Raw genomic sequence first — 18,799 nt, forward strand, 5'->3', positions numbered from 1 at the left:
AATTTTTATATTTTTAATGAGATAGATAATTCTTTCAAAATTCCCATTTAGTTACATCTCAGGAGTGCTGCTATCGACTGAGCAAGGTATTGATAGCGTTTCTGTTAAAATACAAACGTTTTTCAAACAAACAATATTATACCTATACAATCTTGATTTATCAAGGCCATACAATATTCTCAGTCTTCTAAACTGTTCAAGAGTACAAACCAATTGATCTACTTGATCAACCATGGCTTGCACAATATTCTTAGCAACCGAACATATCTAAACATATTCATGCGCATCACTTACGATCATATTCCTTTGTTTATAAGATGTTCTAAGTTCTTCAAATATTCCTGGAGTTTAGATCATTCGATGTTTTAGATCAACCAAGAATGAAACAATGTCCCTAGCATCGAAAAATGTCCAAGTAGATTAATTGAGTCAATACACCATCATTAAATGATCCTTTTCTTTGTACAGTCAGGAATCCTTATTGCCAGGGTAACGGGGGCGTGAATAAGGAACCGCGAATAAGGATACCCACAGCTTATGGGATTTTCACTATTGGGGGCTGTGGTGGATTATCTCATTTGTTTCAATATATAAAGCTATACTGTCTTCGACAAAGTTGTTGTACTGGGATAGACCAACAAGCTTGTGTCAAGTTTAATTAACAAATACGCCGCTAGAGGCACTTCACTATTATGTTACTTATGACGGGCGCTATAACATATGAATCTTAGGTCAAACATATAATATTCCGTGATCCTGGCCATATAGCAAGTTACTGTCTTGAGCAAAGTTGTTCAAGTGACCAAGTCCTTTTGTATGGTGTTCATATTAGTTCATAAATATTTCACTACGCAGCGCTAGTGTGCACATGAGCTTCATATGTAAGCTGTATCTCAAAATCCTGGCCATATAGAAAGTTACTGTCTTCAGCAAAGTTGTTCAGGTTATCATGTCCTTTTGTATGGTGTTCATATTAGTTCATAACTCTCTCACTACGCAGTGCTAGTGTGCATGTGAACTTCCTATATAAACTGTATCTCGAGAACCTGACCGTATAGAACGTTGCTGTCTACAGCAAAGTTGTTCAGGTGACCTAGTCCTTTCGGATGGTGGTCATATAGATTAAGAACTCTCTCACTACGCGGCGCTAGTATGCACATGAACTTCTTTGATATGTTGTGTCTGGAAAGCTTGTCCATATAAGATGTTGCTGTGCAATGTGAGAATACGAAACGGAGTACGGATGACGTGTAGAGAGGAACGACGTGTAGAGGCTGGGAATCGATGCTAGATGCTATTTTTAAATTCAAGATGGAGGCACTCGATTCAAAAAAACTGTCAAATACCCTACAATATGGGTATTTCCGGATAGGAGATAACGTGTAGAAGCCAGAAATCAATGCCAGACAGCATTTTGGAATCCAAGATGGTGACCACCAGTTCAAATACCCTACAATATGGGTATTTCCGAATAGGGGACGACGTGTAGAGGCTGTAAACCGATGCCAGACACAATTTTTTAATCCAAGGTGGCAACAATCGGTTCGAGAAAAACTGTCAAATACTCTAAAATATGGGTATTTCCGGAAAGGGAACAACGTATAGGGGGTGACGGAGGAGTTTTGCGCAGCCAAGAACATTAGCTTCAAGGCTTTGCTGCTCCTTGATAATGCTCCGTCGCATCTGCCCACCCTAAGCAATCCCAACATAATGCTTCTATACATGCCATCAAAGATCACGTCTTTGATTCAATCCCTTGATCAAGCCATCATCAAAAATTTCATGCTGAAGTATTTCAAGAGAAAGTATTTCTGGAAACAGCCGAGAATGAAGGCCTTTCACTAGCGCATACACGAAAGTAGTTCTGCATCAAGAATTGTTTCGACTGCTTGAATGTGGTTCTAAAGGACATAAAACAAAGCACGTAGGTAAACTGCATGAAGAAAATTCTTCCGTCGTATTTCGCGAATTCACAATGCAATGAAGACGACAACGCGGATTTGCAGATCATGTCCGAAATTCAACAAATTCACGGAAAGTTTGGTGTGCCGGGGATAAGAAACACGGTGAAATCAACGAAATCATAATGATTTGAGATGAACCGGCTACAGCAGATTAAATTGTTAGCAAACTGGACCCATCTACAATGAATATGACATTTCTCGTTGGCATCACTGGACTTCCTATGTCACTAATGTTAATTTTGACGTTGGACGCGCGTTCCGACTTGGTGGGTGCGCGACAATGAGATGAATTTTATGCTTGGATTTTATTTATTTTACATCATTTCCGCATTCGCCCTACTCAGATAACCCTTCTGAAACTTGTGAGTTTGACAGAACCACCAGCACCAAAATGTTGGAGTTGTCAAGTTGCCCCTGGGTTGGGAGTGACCTATCCCTTGGATGCATTTCATAATTCTAACTCAACATTTCAGAACATTCCATGGGATTTTCAAAGAAACTCTGCCTCCAATCAGAATCATCGCCAATTGCCTAATAACAGTTCTGGATGCTGATAAAAAAACACACTTTGAAATATATTTTACCCGAACACTTGCACTTGCTTTGTACTAAAGTTCTTTCTATTATGTGGCACATTGTTTCGAGCTAAAACGCGATGAAAAAATCAATTGGGTTATTTGTATTGAGGTAAATACTTATTCGAAATCCAAAATTTCATAAATTTTTGTGTAATGCACCAGAACTTTTTTGAATAAGTGCGATTACATTAGCAAAAATCACCATCTTAGTGCCCCTCAGTGGGACTTTACATTAGAGCGAGCTTTCAACTTATAGATTTAGTGTCAAAAATGATTTTTGTAATCTTGATTTAAAATTCGATGGGATCGATACAAATATCGTTGTACTCAGGAAACGAACCATGGAACTTTCGTACCATGGTTACAAATCATGGCCTACCAGGCAACATATTCTTCTGATGTGTACGCCGATGGTACATCTCCCTTTTTTCAAAAGAGATCGTAGGGTGCCAGCCAAGCTGGAAGTCTACGGGTTCTTTCTTCGCGCTGTTGAACTGGTTCTTGAATATTCACACTGTTAGCAGGAACAACGGATTCATCAGTCGTCATTACATCATCGGGCTCGTCATGGAATTGGTTCTTCTATCAGCACTGCTGGGACCAACGGTTTCGGAGCTTGTAGGTGGAACTCGTCAACTAGCAAGGCCAAGGGAAGTTGATTGCGTGGATTTGGAGATTGATCGGCATCATTTTCATCCGGATATCGTTGTTTTAGCTGGTTGGTGTATGCTCGAATCAAGCGTCCATGTTCGAGCAAGACAGTGTAGTTCACCTTGCCCTTGCGCTCGATTACCTGTCCTGGAATCCAATCGATTGTTTTGCGACGATGGACCTGAGCGTAGACCAAATCATCCGGATTGAATGATTTCTTCACTGCGTCATGCCGTCTGTTGAATTCAACGTTCTGCTTCTCGTTCTCCAAGGTTGAACTCTGAACACAGGGCTTCAATAGGTCCAGCGTTGTTCGTATTGGTCTTCCTAAAAATAGATGGGCAGGTTTCTTACCATCCGGAGCGCTTCTATTTGGAGTTGACCGGAAAACTGAGAGGATCGTCTGGAATGCTGTCGTCAGGTGGTGGATCCCATTTTTTCACAGAATTGCTTGAATCGAGCACTTACAAACTGGGTACCGTTGTCCGAAATGAGGGTGTGTGGGTTGCCGTACCTTGCGAAAGTTTCGTGCAGAATTTCCAATGTCGCTGTAGTAGTTGTACTGCAGCACAGGGGCGACACTGGCGCACAAACGTTTCAACATCGTCGTCGATGTTGGGTCAGCAAACGAAACTTCTTGCGAGTAACTTCATTCGGTCTATTCCGGGGTGTCCACGGTGGAGTTGTCGGATGATGCGCTTGCGAAATCGTTCTGGAACTACAACTCTGTCAGCGAACATGACGCAGTCTTGGGTGACCTGGAGGCTCTCTCGTCGGGGATAGAACTGACGAACAGCTGTATTTGGTAGCTCGCTTACAGTGTTTGGCCAGCCATTGCGGATGTAGTTGATTACCTCTTGTAGGGCCCGGTCGCCTTGCGTTTCCTTGGAGATCACATCGGATGTGACCGGCAAGCTGGATATTGAGTCTGCGAGAATTGCCTTCACGTCAGATTCCGTTTGGAGAGCAGCAATCACGTATTCCTCGTCTGGTTTGCTGTGACAGCTCATCAAGCGGGACAACACGTCGGCATGACCAAAACTAGCCGTTGGGATGAACTGGATGTCGAAATCATACAGCAGCATCGTTAGCGCCCAACGCTGAACACGATTGGCGGTGTAAACGGGAATGCCGTTCTTGCTGCCGAAAATTTTAAGGAGCGGATTGTGGTCGGTCTGCAGCACGAATTTTCGTCTGAATATCATCTTGTGAAAACGGGTGACAGCAAATACCAACGCGAGCGCTTCCTCCTCAATTTGACCATAGTTTTCTTCTGCAGGTGTCAGCGACCTCGAAACGTGAGCGACGGCTTGAACGGACCCGTTCGAGAAGCGATGTAGGATTACAGCGCCCAAACCATTCTTGGAAGCGTCTCCAGCGACGATGATTTCCTTGTTGGGGTCGAAATGAGTCAGCAGGAGATCGGAGACCAGGATGGTTTTGAAACGATCAAACGACTTTTGGCAGTTCGCGGTCCATTTCCAAGGAGCATCCTTCTTTAGTAGACGGTCAAGCGGCGCTCGAAGTTCCTTCATCTGGAATCGTCCGTAATAGTTGATAGCACCAAGGTACGAACGTAGTTGCGATACATTCATCGGTAGTGGCATCTCGGAGATAGCGTTGGTTTTAGCAGGATCTGGGCGGAGACCATCTTTATCGATTATGTGACCCAGACACTTGATCTGCGGAAGAGAGAACCGGCACTTCTCGATGCGTAAGTGGAAGCCATACTCACTGTACTGTTCAGCGATCAAAGTATGGCTTGACACCAGGAATGCCAGCAACCATACTATCAATGATCCTCTGGAACGCTCCAGGCGCAGATTTGACTCCTGGTGGCTATCGATTGTACTGGAACAGTCGTTTAAGAGTGTTTATAGTGAGCAGCTTTCGAGATGCTTCTTCAACCTCGACCTGCAGGTACGCATCAGATAAATCGATGTTGGAGAAGAAACGGCATCCGGCTAGTTCGGCATAGATGTCGTCTGGATGGCGATCTTACTCGAGGGCATCGGTGAGACCTGTAGAGTAGTCACCACAAATGCGTACGGAGACATCGGACTTGCGAACCACAACTATGGGGGCAGCCCAATCGGAGAACTTGACTGGTGAAAAATGATGCCGTTGTCTTGAAGCCTTTGGAGCTCAGCATCAACCTTCGGAAGTGCAGCGTAGGCAACCGGTCATTCGATTGTGGGTGGTAATGGGGCTGTCGTCAGGTGGTGTATCCCATCCTCGTCGCCAATATATCAAGCTGAACATTGCATTAGGTCCTAAGTAACATTGATCGATTATCTTCGTCGACTTTCTCTTTCGTTAATAACTTGAGCACATAACCGTTTTTTGTTGTGTTTGCCGTATTAGATGTGAGGTTACAAAGAGAAAGTCAACGAAGAGAATCTGTCAATGTTACTTAGGACCTAATGCAATGTTCAACTTGATATGTTGTGTTCTCGAAGAGAAGGAAACTAGTTTTAGGTTTAAGAGCTAATTATATTTCGACTTGTCTCTTCGGTTGTTGGAACTAAACTGGCAAAATATTTTCAGTTTGTTACTTTCGTACCATGGCTACAAATCATGGCCTACCAGGCAACATATTCTTCTGATGTGTACGCCGATGGTACACAGATGATGTATAAAAACCGGTATGTCTTTTGAAATTAAACAACCCAAATTCTAGAAAAATAAAACCGGAAGTTTGACACTCGGAAATTTTTCGAGTCCGATCTCTCGATCATGATATGATGTACTCATCATTGTCGGGTCTGCTCGGGTACATAGGTTATTTCAATAGTCTTTTTGTTGATCGTTTTGGTTATATATTTAGTTAGTATTGCTACTTTTATTAGTTTTTAAATCATGATCATTGCAAACACAATAAACACTATTTCAATCGATTCACAGCACAGATACGATATTTTCTCATATCAGCTTTTCAATGCTTTTCAAGAAATATCACGCAGCACTAACATTAATACGGCCTACTTCCTCCTCGCGTGACTCCTTTCATTTATAAATTTCGAAAGTCTGTCTGGATTCGCTGATTTATGCTTAATTCAATAATTCAGTGAATTTCGATTCAGATTTATCACCAAATCGATTATTCACAATCCCCGGCTCCCCCCCGCCCCTGACAACTGGCAGGACCTTATTTCCACTTGAACGGTCCCGCCACCACCAGCATTAGAGAATATTACCAAGTACAGAGAAACAGCGAGGAGTCCTCTTGGCGACGAGCAGTTCCAACTAAGTATACAATTAGAATAGTGCTTTGGTCCACCACACTGTCCGGTTTCCGATAAAAATTGAAATAAATTAGCAATTCCTCCGGAAGATAATGAGATTAATAATTCATAAAATTGTCCTTCTTGCTCCCATATTGATGGATGATGAGCGACGCGTCTGATGTTGAAGGACACTGAGCAGCGTGTGGGTTTCAACGGCATTCGCCAAGAAAGATGGTTCTGGATCAACGGAATCAACGGTATAAAAGTGCCGGGCAGCATCCTTGGACTTCACAGTTCGCCTTCCACGATCGCGCTTTGCATGTGTTTTGTGTGTCCAATCCCAGTGTCTAGTGAAGCCCCAATGAAGTAACCCAATCAGTAGGAATAAGTGAACTTAAGCTGTGATTCTGATTCCCGGGAATCGCACTGTTGTTGCATCTCATCTGTGGCTGTGGTTGTATAAAATTTAAGTGTTATAACTTATCAGAACGACGTAAACGAAAATGTCTGCCGGCCCGGTGCTATTGCTGTCCGTTCTTCTGACTGGATACATCTACTGGAGCTTTGCCCAACCGTTAGTACACTTTTAGAATTACCAAAAGCAAATGTAGTGTTTCAACCCTTTCATACTTTTATTCGATTTTAGAGAAATTTCAAATTTCACCCTGCCTAACGTCAAAAAATCTTGATTTTGTATTCTTAGGTTAGCCAAAATTTAATTTCAAAGGTTAGCAAAAATTTCCAAATTTAGACGGAAATCTTAAAATTAGTTGAAAGTCAAATTAGTTAAATCTCCAGGCATTTTTTATCAAGACAATTACTCTCAACATGGAGTAAAATATAATGAAAATTATCCCTGAATTATGATTTCTTTTTAACAGAATTTACAACTTCACTATTGTCGATTTAATGAGCCAAGATTGTTAAGACTTGCGCTTTATATTTTAGAAGGAATGTCGAGACTAAACATAAACTATCAAGTTTTTGAATACTTTTCTTCGGAATTCCTCTCAATGTTCTCTAAAATTTCTGCTCGAAATTCCAGAAAATCCTTTAAATTCTCTTCTTAGAGTTCCGTTGGAATTATCCTCTGAACTATCCTCGGAATTCCCTTTTTCAAAACTTCTATGAAAAATGCCGTTAGGATTTCTGTAACTTAAGAATTACTTTGCATTTTCTGAATCATTTTCACAGAATTCTTCTCAGATAGGATTTTGTTAAATATAATTCCATGAGTTTTCCATGTGTTTCTAGAACTGCAATGAAAAATTTCCATGTTTCTAAAAACGATAAAAAAATATGCTAGTTTTGGTAAAACAATAACCACTAGCCTTTTTACTTATTGTGCAAGCTGATGGGTTTATTTGTTTAACACATTTAAAGACATATCAAGCGTAACTATTCAAAACGACGTATCCGCTTTTGTAAACAATCACTTCAATCGTCGATTTGTCTTAACTGCTAACTCATCCACGCAAACAAACACCATCATCAGTCTCAAATCGTCGAAATTGTTTACAAATCGGATACGTCGATTTGAATAGTTACGCTTGATATACTTTAAATTATTAGCAAAATCACGAAATATTATCATTTATAGGAGGATAGTTATTTTCATCCTAGGTTCCAGACCAAACATAATTAATTAGACAACTACTTCTACTATTAGTCATAGAAATATTTTACGTCGATAGGTTTCGAAATAGAGCGCAAAATTTGGAATAAACTGGTAATATTACAAATCAAAGGAAGTTTAGTTCTAGAAGTCGATAATTTGTAGAACTAAGTTCAATTTATCGCAAATTTTACAAATTATTAAATACAAAAAGTTGCAAAACATTCTCCAAAGAATTCTCCTGGAAATATCTCTCCTCAGTATTCACTAAGTAATCTTCTACAAATCCTTTGGACTAATCTTCGGAATTCCCTCTATATTGCCACTCGAAAATCTAACGGAGTAGATCCGTGAACTCCTTGAAATGGAGGCGAACCAGCCCAAGGCTGAAAGCCTCCGTAATAAAGTTAAATAATAATAATAATAATAACTCCTTGAAATGGTCCTCAGAAATCCTTAGGAATACTTTTTAGAGTTCTCTTAAGATAAAATTCTCCATAGTATTCCATTGGAATGTACCTCAAAATATCGTTGAAAATTTCTTTGCTACTTTCCTCCAAACTTCTTTAAAATACTTCTAAGTGTAAATTCTTTGGATTCTCCTTCTTCTCTTGAAATTCTACTTAGAAGTACCTTGGAGTTCTCCTTAGAATTCACTTTCAGTACTCCTTACAAATCCCTTAGAAATGTCTCATTAACACAAGGGGTAATCAACTCTGCACACTGTGCCGAAATACAGCACGGCACACGGTTAGGGCACACTTTGACAAGTATGACACAAAATATAATATCCAACGGCAGCACTGTTGTTTGCTATCGTTGTTCCAATAGTTGCTAAGGTTTCGCACTTCGGATTAGAAGACATACATATACTTTGCTCGGATCTCTCCTGCAGCCAGTACTTCGTCCAATTCCCTGCAAGAGTTGTCAAAGTTTGAGTGATGCACCTGCAACAGCAATAACTAGGTCACTCTCAGGATCACTTGCTTGGCGTTTCCGGTATAGTTTCCAATATCGGTAATCACGGTTCACATGGGTCAATGCCACAGGGTGGCCAGATACATAGCGTCATACAAATCAGGCACCTTCCTGCCGGATGAGCGATCTACGCCACCACTAGTCACACACCTTGTTTAAATAATCAGGATTATTTAAATAAATAGTATGATACCCAATTGTACATTCTTAGACAATTTATTAGATAGGCTTTCTGTGAAACAAATTAAGTATATTTTGACAACCTGAAAATCCTCACTAATCTTCAAGTAGCCGCTCTCCGCTTGCGGCTGATTGAACAGTTCCGCCTCGAAGTTGCTATCGTTGTCATACCGCTTCATAATCAACGCCACGGACGCTTGATGTACTCGTGGTTGATGAGCGTTTCCGGATTTATGAGGAGTTGGGCTTCGGAACCGGCTTCCGCTACAATCAGTGTTTTGTTGGTGATGAACGGTCCGAATCTTGAAACAGATTTGGTTTACTTTGCCCAGTTTTCTTATTCGGATAGAATTTCCATACTGCAGCAGTGATTGTTGAATACATCAATTCATTACGCTTCTTTTTCTCGCTCAATCACACAAGTCATTAAAACTTCAGTGTTGCCAAACTCATGGGATCCTTGATTGGCAGATTTCGGCACAGCTAAAACATTCGGCACAGATTGAGGTGTGCAGAGTTGATTACCCCTTGCCTTAACATGACGTTGCAGTTTAAGTCAGAAATCTCTTAGAATTATCTTTGGAATTTGCTTGTATTTGCCATGCTCCACACAATTCACAATTTACCTGGAGTCTGAAGTTCTTAAAAACTAATTTGAAAGGAACCCTCAGATTTCACTTTCCTAAAAATTCATCCTGGTGAGTGTTAACGCCACATCATCTTTGAAAATCTTGAGATCAAATGTGCATTTCTCCCATGTTAAGAAAAAATCACCAAGAGTAATTTGAGAGCTCTGCAATCTCGTAGTTGCTTCAGCTACAGGTCGAAAGACTGCCGAAAAGCGCTGGATAAACTCCAATGTCGATGATCATTTCCTCGACTCCTTCCGTCAACGTACAAATGAAGTCCTTCACCACCAGCAAGCTGTTCACCATCATATAGGTGCTATTCCACCTAGTCAAGCAGTCCAGCTTTGGCTTCTTCTTATTGCTTACCTCAAACATCCTTTTGTAGGGTAGTTTTCTCAGCTTTTTCACAGCACTCCGAGTTTTTGAAAGTTGATTTTTCAATTCTACTGCTTTTATAGTGTCGTTAACTGCCAGCTGCAAAGTGTGTGCCGCACAACGAACTCCTTGCAAAATTGGATCTATGAGTTCCAACCACAACCGTTTCCTCCAATTCGTCATCAGACACTGCATCCGAGATTCTTGGACGAGTCGTGTGTCCTTCAGCACAAAGCAACGCATCAAAATCGTTGAGGGCCTCTTGTTGTGTCATCTTGAGACGGTTTACTGTGGCAAGAATATTGTTCGCATTGTCAGATGTCACCGTTAAGATGCGTCGAATTTCAATTCCGTATGGGTGCAGAATTTTTAAAATTTCTGTGGTCAAGTTAACAGCTGTGTGATTAACGTGTAACTCGATGACGCCCAGCGTTCTGATAATAGTGTAATTATTTTTCACATACTGGATGTTTACGCATATGAAATCCCGATCCATTCTGGACGCCAGATCGACTTTAACGCACGCAAACATACCGTCGATTTCCGAAACAATAATCTTTTGAATTTGTCCGCAGACACTCCTCAGAAACGGCTTAATTGAATTCGGATTCAAGTGCTGCGCCATCTTTAGCCCATCTTCAATGGGTCGGATGATTCGTTGAAACGCTGGATATCGTAACACATTCAGAGGAAGCCCATTAACCGTAACCAGTTTCAATTAATGAGGTGGTCAGCGTCTTAGCATCCAGTCGTACCTCAATTTCCTGAATATTCCTGGAGCTCTCTCCTTCATCGTCATCTTTATCCAACAGACCATGTTGTCGTGAAAATGCCTTGTGCATGGATCGGTAGTGGCGATAATAGCTGAACTTTCGTAAATCCGTAATTTTCCTCTCACACTGCAAACGAATAGTTATTTTAGAAGTGTTTAGCCATTAGCTGGGGTTCTAACGACCCCCATATCAGCTATGCACGCAGGACGTAGGTACTATGTACTATGCAGCCCTCGCTCGATCTCGCCGAGCTGGGCTCATGAGACGCAGCACATGTGACACGAATGAGGCACGAAGGAACATAAAAGGGACGCGAAATAATATGCCTCGAAATGTACCCAGGTACCTTACCTACGATGTGGTGGACAGCACGTCTCCAGCACGCTAGGTGGAAGCACGTGTACATTAACTCTGGTTAAATACGAATATTATTCTATATTTGGCAACCCGGTATTTCTGACAGCTTGAATGTTTTGGTTTGCATTCGCAACGGCCCCGAATATGTCGAATATCGTGCTGGGTAAGGATTCCTTCTATCGGCGCCGGTGGTGTAGTGGTAAGCGTGACTGCTTTCTCACCCCAGTAGGTCTGGGTTCAATCCCAGCCGAGGTCGGTGGGATTTTACTGAGGCATAACAATTTCTGGTCACTTAAAGCCGTTGTTCCCGGCCCATGTGTGTTTGAATGGGTGCGTCAATGGATGGCAATCGATGTCCGTCGGTGATTGGCACAAGATTGCGGAACAGAGACCGACATGTAAAATAAAGGAATGAATAAGAAGAAGGAGGATTCCTTCTACCGACGAATAAAACGCCTCTACGCCAACTGGAAGGAACCACCGTTTTTCCATGATGATTCGCTGCAGAAGGTGGAATGCATTCTGACGGCGGTCGGCGTAGACGAGGAAATCATCCACAGCAAATCCACCTCGCTGCAGACCTGCCTGCTGGAATACGAGCTGACCGATACGATTACGGTGCTGGGCGAAAAGTCCATCTTTTTCCTGACCAACAAGATGATCGACTTCTTGAAGCAGATCTAGAAGGACGGTGAGGAGGGCATTCCGTCGGTGAAGTTGTTGGTTCGGGATAAAAACGACAAAGACAAGGCCAATTTTGAAAAGCTGCTGGAGGCGATCAAGAGAGGCCAAGGATGGCAAAACGTTAGGCGTCTTCTCCAAGGTCAACTTCTCGGTCGAATTCTGTGAATCGTGGCGAGCCTTCGTCAAGGACAAAAGCTTCGACACGGTGGACATCTCAGCGTCCCAATTGGATACATCATGTGCTCCTGGACTATGAGGTTATCACCATCAAGAAGGCCTGCCTGGTGACGATAGACGCATTCAACAAGTGCCTCAAGGATCATATCATGGAGATAATCGATGCTGATAAGAAAGTAAAACATGGTAAACTGTCTTAGGGTGTCGAGCAGGCTCTGATGGACAAAAGGTACGTCTCCGGTGTGGATACCAACTAATTGGACATGTGCTACGCTACAATCCTACAATGGTCAATCCTACGGAAACGATTCAGAAGCACTACACCTTTCTGCTCAATCTGCAAGAGGAACTGCTGAAGGTGATGATTCCGAGTAAGAAGCTCTCGGAGGTTTTCAACGTCGGAATGGATTATGCCAAGAAGGAGGATCCAAGCTAATACGTTAGGTTTTGCCATCCGATTGGAGTTCCGGGAGAATTCGAGTAAGTTGTAAGTTAATTAGGTTGAGTGGTAGCAATCAAAATTCCGTGTGATTGTGCCGTGAAAAGTAGTTCGGCCTTGTAAGGACCCTACTTTTCAGCAGCAAATTACCAGCACTCCATCAATTGGTCATCTACCAAACAAAACTCACTTGAATAATAACTTACAATTTATTATTTTATGTTACTAAAATCGAAAACCTTCACTGCCATCAAAGCATATCCATCGTTGCCCCAGTAGTTGGACCAGGAGTTCTTCATTAGCCAGTAATCTTCCGTATCCAACCGCAACCACTGCATGATCCAATCCATCCAAATTGTTCTTGCATTCCGGTTCGTAGTAGTAGATTAGAAGAAAATAATGAAGAAAGTCGGAAATCAGAGGGCTTACGGATCAGTCGAAAGAAACTTCAAGGAGAAGGTGAAGAAAATTCCGAAAGAAATAGATTTCTTGGGGATGTTACCAAAACATTCCCTGATGATCCTTAAAACATCCTTGACGACCCAAGTTTCCTGAACATTCCTGAAAATCACTTCAGAATATCACTTAATTCCTCGAAACTAATTGAAAGTTCTTGCAAATTTCCTAAAGTTTATGGAGCTGTTTTGAAGTTCTCTGATCATCCTAGGGGCTGTTCATAAACTACGTAGACAGTTTAGGGGGGGGGGGGGTTGACAATTATCCACGGCCCATACAAATTTTAAATTTTTTGTATGGACAATTGTCTACGCAGGGGGAGGGAGGGGGTCAAGAATCCCAAAAATCTGTCTACGTAGTTTATGAACAGCCCCCTAGAAGTACTCGAAACGTCCTTGATTATATTGAAACTACCAGAAAATCTATAATCTTCTTTGAAGGTATCCGGACTTTCATGAAGATTCCGAAACATCTTAAGTGCTCTCACAATATTTTTAACAATTAATGGAACTTAACTGCAATGCTGAGTTCTCTGATCTTCTCGATTTATAAAAAAAGTTCTCGAAGCTTCCCTTAATATGATCTCACAACTTTCTAATCTTCATGTTACTTCTCTTACGTTTCCAAATTTTTCGTTAACCTCTCGGTACTTTGCTCAAGTTTTCGGAAATTCCCCGAGTTTCTCGGAACTTCTTTAAAGTTCCAGAAATTTCCTTCAAATGAATTGATCTGTTCTGATGTTCTCAGAGCTTCCCTAAGTTCTCTCAATTCCCCCGGAAAAAAATAGAACAGTCCTGAAAACCATTAAATTTCCCTGAAGTGCTTGCACTTGCGAAGTTACCAAAATATTGCTGATACTTTGACTATATGTTTAGTATTACTTCTGCGTGAAGTCAACGATTTACATAGTTGAAGATGCTATTTCGAATAACAGACTGAAGTGGTAGTTTTTATACGATAGATGAGGAGGAGATGAAAGTATAGAATTGATAGTTCCGTTTAGATTACGGCAGTGTGAAAATTGCATATAGAAAGTAGATAGCGAGCTAGGACAACTTTTAAGGAAGGTACAAATCGGTTTTATCATCTCTCTTTACCAAACCTCCACTTTGGAGAGGGATGGTGAGGGGTGTCCCCCCAGCCACCACTGGCAAAAAGAGATGATCGCCGACCGCTCAAGTACCAACGATGTGTTTGAAACAGTTCTACCGATTTTTACCGCACTTCAGTTGTTATTCCTAGGAAGGCATCCAGTCGTAGGTTTGGAAATTGCAGCTATTGTTTACCCCTATCACGATATGCGCTCCTGTCATCGTCGACTTGACGATCTTCCTCACCATCCCTCTCCAAAGGCGGAGTTTGGTAAAGAGAGATGATAAAACCGATTTGTACCTTCCTTAAAAGTTGCCCTAGCTCGCTATCTACTTTCTATATGCAATTTTCACACTGCCGTAATCTAAACGGAACTATCAATTCTATACTTTCATCTTCTCCTCATCTATCGTATAAAAACTACTACTTCAGTCTGTTATTCGAAATAGCATCTTCAACTATATTTCTGATGTTTTCTCGATTGGAACAGCTTTTTCCAGTTTTGCGGTGACAGTCGTCCATACTTTAACTAGAAGGGCTTTAACCATACGATGGCGAAGGGGGGAAATGGTTGCATACCATCCTGGTGACTTGAATGCGCTTCGACGCACCAAACAAACCCGTCTACCAACCATTGATTGTTCTACTTTTGTCTGTTTCTAATCCGCAGCACCAACGTCCTGGAGATCCGCTGCAAGCTGTACTCGGGTTCGGACGTCCAAAACACCGGCGTGTGCGTGCACGGAGCCGAACTGAACCCCTGCGGGAAGCTTTCCTGCCTGAAGGGCGTCGGTGATAAGTGCGGTGAAAGCACCGCCGGCATCATCATGTCCGGCAAGTGCGCCAGCGGTCTGATGTGCTGCGGGGGCCAGTGCGTCGGGTGTCAGAAAGGAATCTGCGACCATCGCCTTTGCCCACCGAGGCTGCCCATGAACCACCATCCGTTTGGTTTGAACCAACAGCAACCGCTTGGAGTTTTCCCCTCACTGTACAAGATGTTCGACTATTACAGCAGTGAGACGGAGTAGATTGGTGCTTGAGAAGAAAGAGGAAGATTAGAAACGAATTGGAACGTCGTGGGTGGGGGTTGACTGATTGTAGGTTGTAGGAAATGAACCAATTTTGAAAATCCGATTTAAATATGCAATGGTAGCCATATGTCTAGTCGTTTGTATATCGTACCAAATCTAAGCTAGCCCATAATAGTTCGTACTAGTCGTGAACAAATTTATAAAAATATAGCGAAAACAAAATTACTAGACCAAAACAAAATAAATGGATGTGATATTACCGCAAAAAAAAACGCAAGAAATAAAGCGCAAATTTAAAAAGCATTCAAGTGATTTATTCATTGTGTTAAACAATCAATGTTATCGTTTAGTTATTTTAGTGCCCGCCCACGACCCCACATGACCTTTTTATTTAAAATCTCTCAGAAAAAATTGCTAGTTAAAATTCTGGTAAAAGATTTAACTGTTTTAAAGTTTAAAATTGTGATTGTTTTTAGTTTTTTTTTTATATTAATTAAGTGTGTTTTAAAATTTGGGTTGAAAAATTTGTTGGTTTTAAAACTTTTGGTTTTTTTTTTCAGAGTTAATTTTGGTTCAGTGTTTTTATGTTTTTGTGTGCTCTTTTCAAGAGTTTTCAGTCTTTTGTTTTGTTTCAATCAGTCTTGTTTTGCTTGTTTTTTTTTTGATGTTCAGTTTTTTCAATAGAATTTTTTGTTTATACAAATGTGTTCATCGTAAACCAAATTTACACCATTTGCTTAATGAGTACGGATAGGAAAAAACTAGTGAATAAAGTGAAAAAGCTTTTCTGTCAAGTAAGGTAAGACAAGTTCAAGTTCAAGATGCTATTTTAAGAATCTCTCATTAAAAATTATGTCTTTCAGATATTTATCGCTTTGGAATTGGAATTGGAAGCTCAGAACCCTCTCGAAGGTGCAATCCTAGCTAGACGAAACGTCGGAAACTCAGTCAACCGAGCAGAAAAGCTCCTAAACAGTCAGGTAGGAAGTACCCTAGATTCGAAATAAACAATAGAACCGCCGAAATCCCCTCGTTGCTGTGGTCTCTTCTCGCTTGCCGCTTGGGTACCGTCCGTACCGCAAGCTTTTCCCGCTGGCCAACCACAGATGCCGTCCTCGTCGCTCCTGTCCCTCCGTTGGATCGTGCTCTCTTCTCGCTGGCCACTTCTATCACCGCCCGTGACCGAAGCTCTTCTCGCTTGCCGAGCACGACCTCGCCATCCTACTCCGCCACCAGGAAACCGCCCTACATACAATAACTCTCCGACCCATCTTCTCGCGACTTGCTGCCTCCTCTTCACGCTTGCCTGGGTCACCTGTCGCCTAATCTGCCAATCCCGTGTCGGTCGTTCCTTGTTTTTTTTTTATTCATTGATGTTGTTGTTGTTGTTGTTTTTGTTGTAGTGGACATGGATAGGAAGAGAAAAGATCAACTTCTCGAGGCACTCTTCCGGGCAGTTTTGGATGAGGCATCCAGGCTCGAGATGAAAGGCCGCCCGGCCCGCAAAGCCGGCTCGGCCAGTATTGGAAACAAAAACAAAACCCATAAACGGCCGTCGAAGGTAGTAGAACAGCATTCGCTCGATAGATAAAAATAGGAAGAAAATGTTGAGTTTTCAGATATGTGCGTTTTCTTTTTGTTTCTTCTTGTTTTTCTGGAAGGTCTCGAAGGAAGGAACTTTAGTGTGATGTATTATACGTATTTTACGTTCGACGTTGATATTTCGTTGATTCGCCCGTCGCCTAATCCTAGAAATTTGTTTTCCCATCTATTTTTGGAGTAGTGGAGAAGTGGTGGGTTGAGACTCGAAAACGCCGTCCAAAAATTCATCTGATCCACGGAAAGAGTGCCTCTGCGAGCCCGGGTCGTCCCCGAAGGAGCCACCCAGGCGGAATCGATACTTTTCCCCATCTAGGTTTAGGTTAGGTTTGGGGACAAAGCGTACGGTGTGAAGTTGTCTCCTATTGCTCGTGTGTCATCGTCAGCGGCCTACTCGGATTGTGTCAGCTCTCATGTTTCGGAAAAAAAATTACGCTGCTTCCCGACTCCTACGATTTGGTACTTCGTGTGCGTCAAATTTGGGTGGACTTTGCTTGATTTCTCTTCTATTGAGCAGAAAAAGTCTGTTTATGGGCAGTGCCCCTCTTCAAAAGGAATGAAAAGAAGCGAAAGCTTAAACAGCCTTTAAACAACTTGAATTTCGGACTTGCACTTAGTGGAGGAACTTCTCCCAGCTGACGATTACTACTTAGGCAACTCAAAGGCCTTTTCACTGATCGCATTTTTTTTCCGGTCTAAAAGACCTTTTCAAACACTTTTTCCGCAGCGGATGATAACTTCACATTTTTCAACTGCTTCCCAACAAACTGGAACTTCTCGGCTTACTCATCTGGCCGGGCAGACAAAAGAACTTTATCAGCAGAGCTTTTTCAAAAGCCATTTCTGCAGCACTTTTAGTCTTGGCTTTAACAACACTCGAGAAACACTTGTTGAAATTTAAGCCTTTATCTCATTGATTTTGAGCCAACGGGCCTTTCCGCACTTTCACATTTTTCACATCGCTTCTGATAGCTTGCATAGAGAAACAAAATAGGCCTTTTGCACTCTCGTGGTGCGTATTTTCGAAAAACATTGAACTGCTTCATTGACACCATATTACTGCGGTGGATTATGACACAGGAAAGCCTTTTTTTTATAAACAGCTTTGAGCCATTTTCCCAGAAAGCGTGGCACCAAAGGGCCTTTTTTAGAATAAAACTATCACATTTCACTCATCTTTTTCTCTCACCAGGGGGGGCAACGAAAGTCATAGCAAATGGATGGCTAACTTGGGGACAAAATAGGCCTTTTGCATACTCATGATGCTTTAACATTGACTTTTTTTTCTTTTGAAAACATCGATCTAGCTTCACTTTTCACATGGTGATTCTCGCGTTTCTTGAAGATTCCAGTCGGGAAGAGCCTTTTCGTTGTTTGTAGACGATTTTCGTTTAATTCATCGACACTGCCGCATGAGAATGAACCCCCATTGGGCGCGGGATGTTCATCTCAGCGATGACTTTACTATGGAGTCACGAGCCTTATGGGAGCTCCCAGGCGCAAAAAAAAAGCGTTTACACTGTTGATTCTCGATTGCATTCAGCTTTCTGATCTCGAAGATTTATCGAATTGAACTGGTCGTTGAATCGTTCATAAAATTGGTTTTCATTCAGGACGCTTGAGAATGAACCCCCATTGGACGCGGGATGTTCATCTCAGCGGTGGCATTTGGAATTTGCCGAACTTCAGTTGAAACTGGATGCTACTTGGAGTTTCGTCTCGTTGATCTTTCAAACGCACGAAGATGAACCCCCATTGGACGCGGGTAGTTCATCTCGGAAATTTACTCAACATTAATTACTGGACTACTGGATGCTACTGGAGTCACGATCGAACTTGTTTGCGTGTTTCTTTGGGCTGAAAAGCCTTATCACTTTGATTGATTCCGACTTGCGGTTGTTGTTGTTGTTGTTGTTGTTGCACTCATGGCCTGCCATGCCAACTGACGGACGAGAATGAACCCCCATTGGACGCGGGATGTTCATCTCAGCGAT

At 42.0% G+C, this 18,799-nt stretch overlaps 3 protein-coding genes across 3 annotated transcripts in view; all 3 read left to right on the forward strand.

Annotated features, from left to right (window-relative positions):
• Usp1 (ubiquitin specific protease 1) overlaps positions 1–18,799 on the forward strand; it is a 473,693-nt gene that overhangs the window by 398,586 nt on the left and 56,308 nt on the right. The gene's annotated exons all lie outside the window — the stretch shown is intronic.
• LOC135697177 (uncharacterized) overlaps positions 1–18,799 on the forward strand; it is a 511,087-nt gene that overhangs the window by 304,241 nt on the left and 188,047 nt on the right. The gene's annotated exons all lie outside the window — the stretch shown is intronic.
• Positions 6,650–18,297, forward strand: LOC135697196 (uncharacterized). Its single transcript, XM_065216827.1, has 2 exons — positions 6,650–6,994; positions 14,846–18,297. Exons 1-2 carry the CDS (start codon positions 6,924–6,926, stop codon positions 15,201–15,203), a joined length of 429 nt encoding a protein of 142 aa, XP_065072899.1. The 5' UTR covers positions 6,650–6,923; the 3' UTR covers positions 15,204–18,297.

The sequence above is a fragment of the Ochlerotatus camptorhynchus genome, unplaced genomic scaffold, assembly GCF_037179485.1.
Source record: "Ochlerotatus camptorhynchus isolate MF236.1 unplaced genomic scaffold, CSIRO-AGI_Acam_v1.1 ptg000067l, whole genome shotgun sequence".
Lineage (NCBI taxonomy): Eukaryota > Metazoa > Arthropoda > Insecta > Diptera > Culicidae > Ochlerotatus > Ochlerotatus camptorhynchus.

Excerpts from the sequence above, each read along its gene's own strand:
- LOC135697196 (XM_065216827.1), top strand. The coding sequence starts at position 6,924 with ATGTCTGCCGGCCCGGTGCTATTGCTGTCCGTTCTTCTGACTGGATAC. Across the intron at positions 6,995-14,845 it reads TACTGGAGCTTTGCCCAACC|CACCAACGTCCTGGAGATCC; the intron begins GTTAGTACACTT and ends TCTAATCCGCAG.